Source organism: Carlito syrichta, unplaced genomic scaffold (assembly GCF_000164805.1).
Source record: "Carlito syrichta isolate Samal-C Ts95f unplaced genomic scaffold, Tarsius_syrichta-2.0.1 Scaffold158891, whole genome shotgun sequence".
Classification (NCBI taxonomy): Eukaryota; Metazoa; Chordata; class Mammalia; order Primates; family Tarsiidae; genus Carlito; species Carlito syrichta.
The window spans coordinates 78,955-79,911 of NW_007102987.1; the positions used below are offsets into that span (position 1 = coordinate 78,955).

The following is a 957-nucleotide window of genomic DNA, read 5'->3' on the forward strand; positions in this document are numbered from 1 at the left end:
TCGAGCTCGCCCGGGCTCCCTCGCGTCCCCGCACGGCGCCCTCCGCGTCGCGGACGCAGCCCAGAGCCCGGGCCTGCGTGGGCCGAGCCCAGGTCGCCGAATGGGGCCGAACCGGGATGCGTCGGCAGGGGCCCGTGGCTCGTGTTAGGAAAGCCCCTTCGGCCTCCGCCACTGGACCTGTGGGCTGCAGAAGGAGGGACAGAGTTGTTTTATGCCGTAGTGTCTTTGAGATGACCCGGATTCCTGTGCCCCCAGAGAACGCCTCCTCTCCACTCAAGCCCCATTGCCCTCTCCAGCTGGGAGAAGCACAAACGTCGTGTGTAGCAGGAGGTTGTAAGGCTAGACCACAAGAAGGACTTCCCAACAGGGGCGAGAAAAGCTTGCTTGGTTACAGCGCCTAGCCAGCCACTGCCTGGGATTGCAGCGAGGTTTCTGGAGTTGCAAACAAGCTCAGGGCCAAACCGGAGAGATGGAAGAAGCTCCGTTTGGCTTCAGGGGACTGTGAGGGTGGAGGGAGGCAGGGGCCACGTGGTGCAGGGCTGAGGGCCTAGATCTGATCCTGAGGGCGACGGTGGGAGGGGCTGCCCAGGGCAGGATGGGGCCGAGACGCACGGAGGAGTGGGGGGAGCCAACAGGGGCTGGTGGCTGCCTGGCTGTGGGGCGTGGGCCTCAGGGATGGGGGGCCGAGGTGCAGGTGGGAGCAGCAAGCCCGGTGGGCGGGGCTGGGGCTTCCGGGCAGAGATGAGACGGTCCGAGGCTCCCGGACGCAGGCCTGGGCTGGGGAGAGGCCCGGGCGGAGAGACGGGCTGGGGGTGGGCGCTAACCGAGGACAGGGCGGCTGGCGCCGCCAGGTGAGAAGAGACTCGTGGACAGCCCCTCAGAACTGGCCCCTCTCCCAGGAGGCCGAGGCCCGACCTGAGCGGAGGCAGGGGTGGGGGAGGGGCGGAGGGGCGCGCG

General features: G+C 68.3%; 1 protein-coding gene across 1 annotated transcript in view; it reads left to right on the forward strand.

Moving 5' to 3' along the window:
• Positions 1-957, forward strand: part of LOC103252448 (protein crumbs homolog 2) — a 28,085-nt gene that overhangs the window by 6,199 nt on the left and 20,929 nt on the right. Inside the window, exons 3-5 of the mRNA XM_021709109.1 lie at positions 6-143; positions 256-320; positions 740-851. Of these exons, the coding sequence (XP_021564784.1) occupies positions 6-143; positions 256-320; positions 740-851 (315 nt within the window). The remainder of the gene's footprint in view (positions 1-5; positions 144-255; positions 321-739; positions 852-957) is intronic.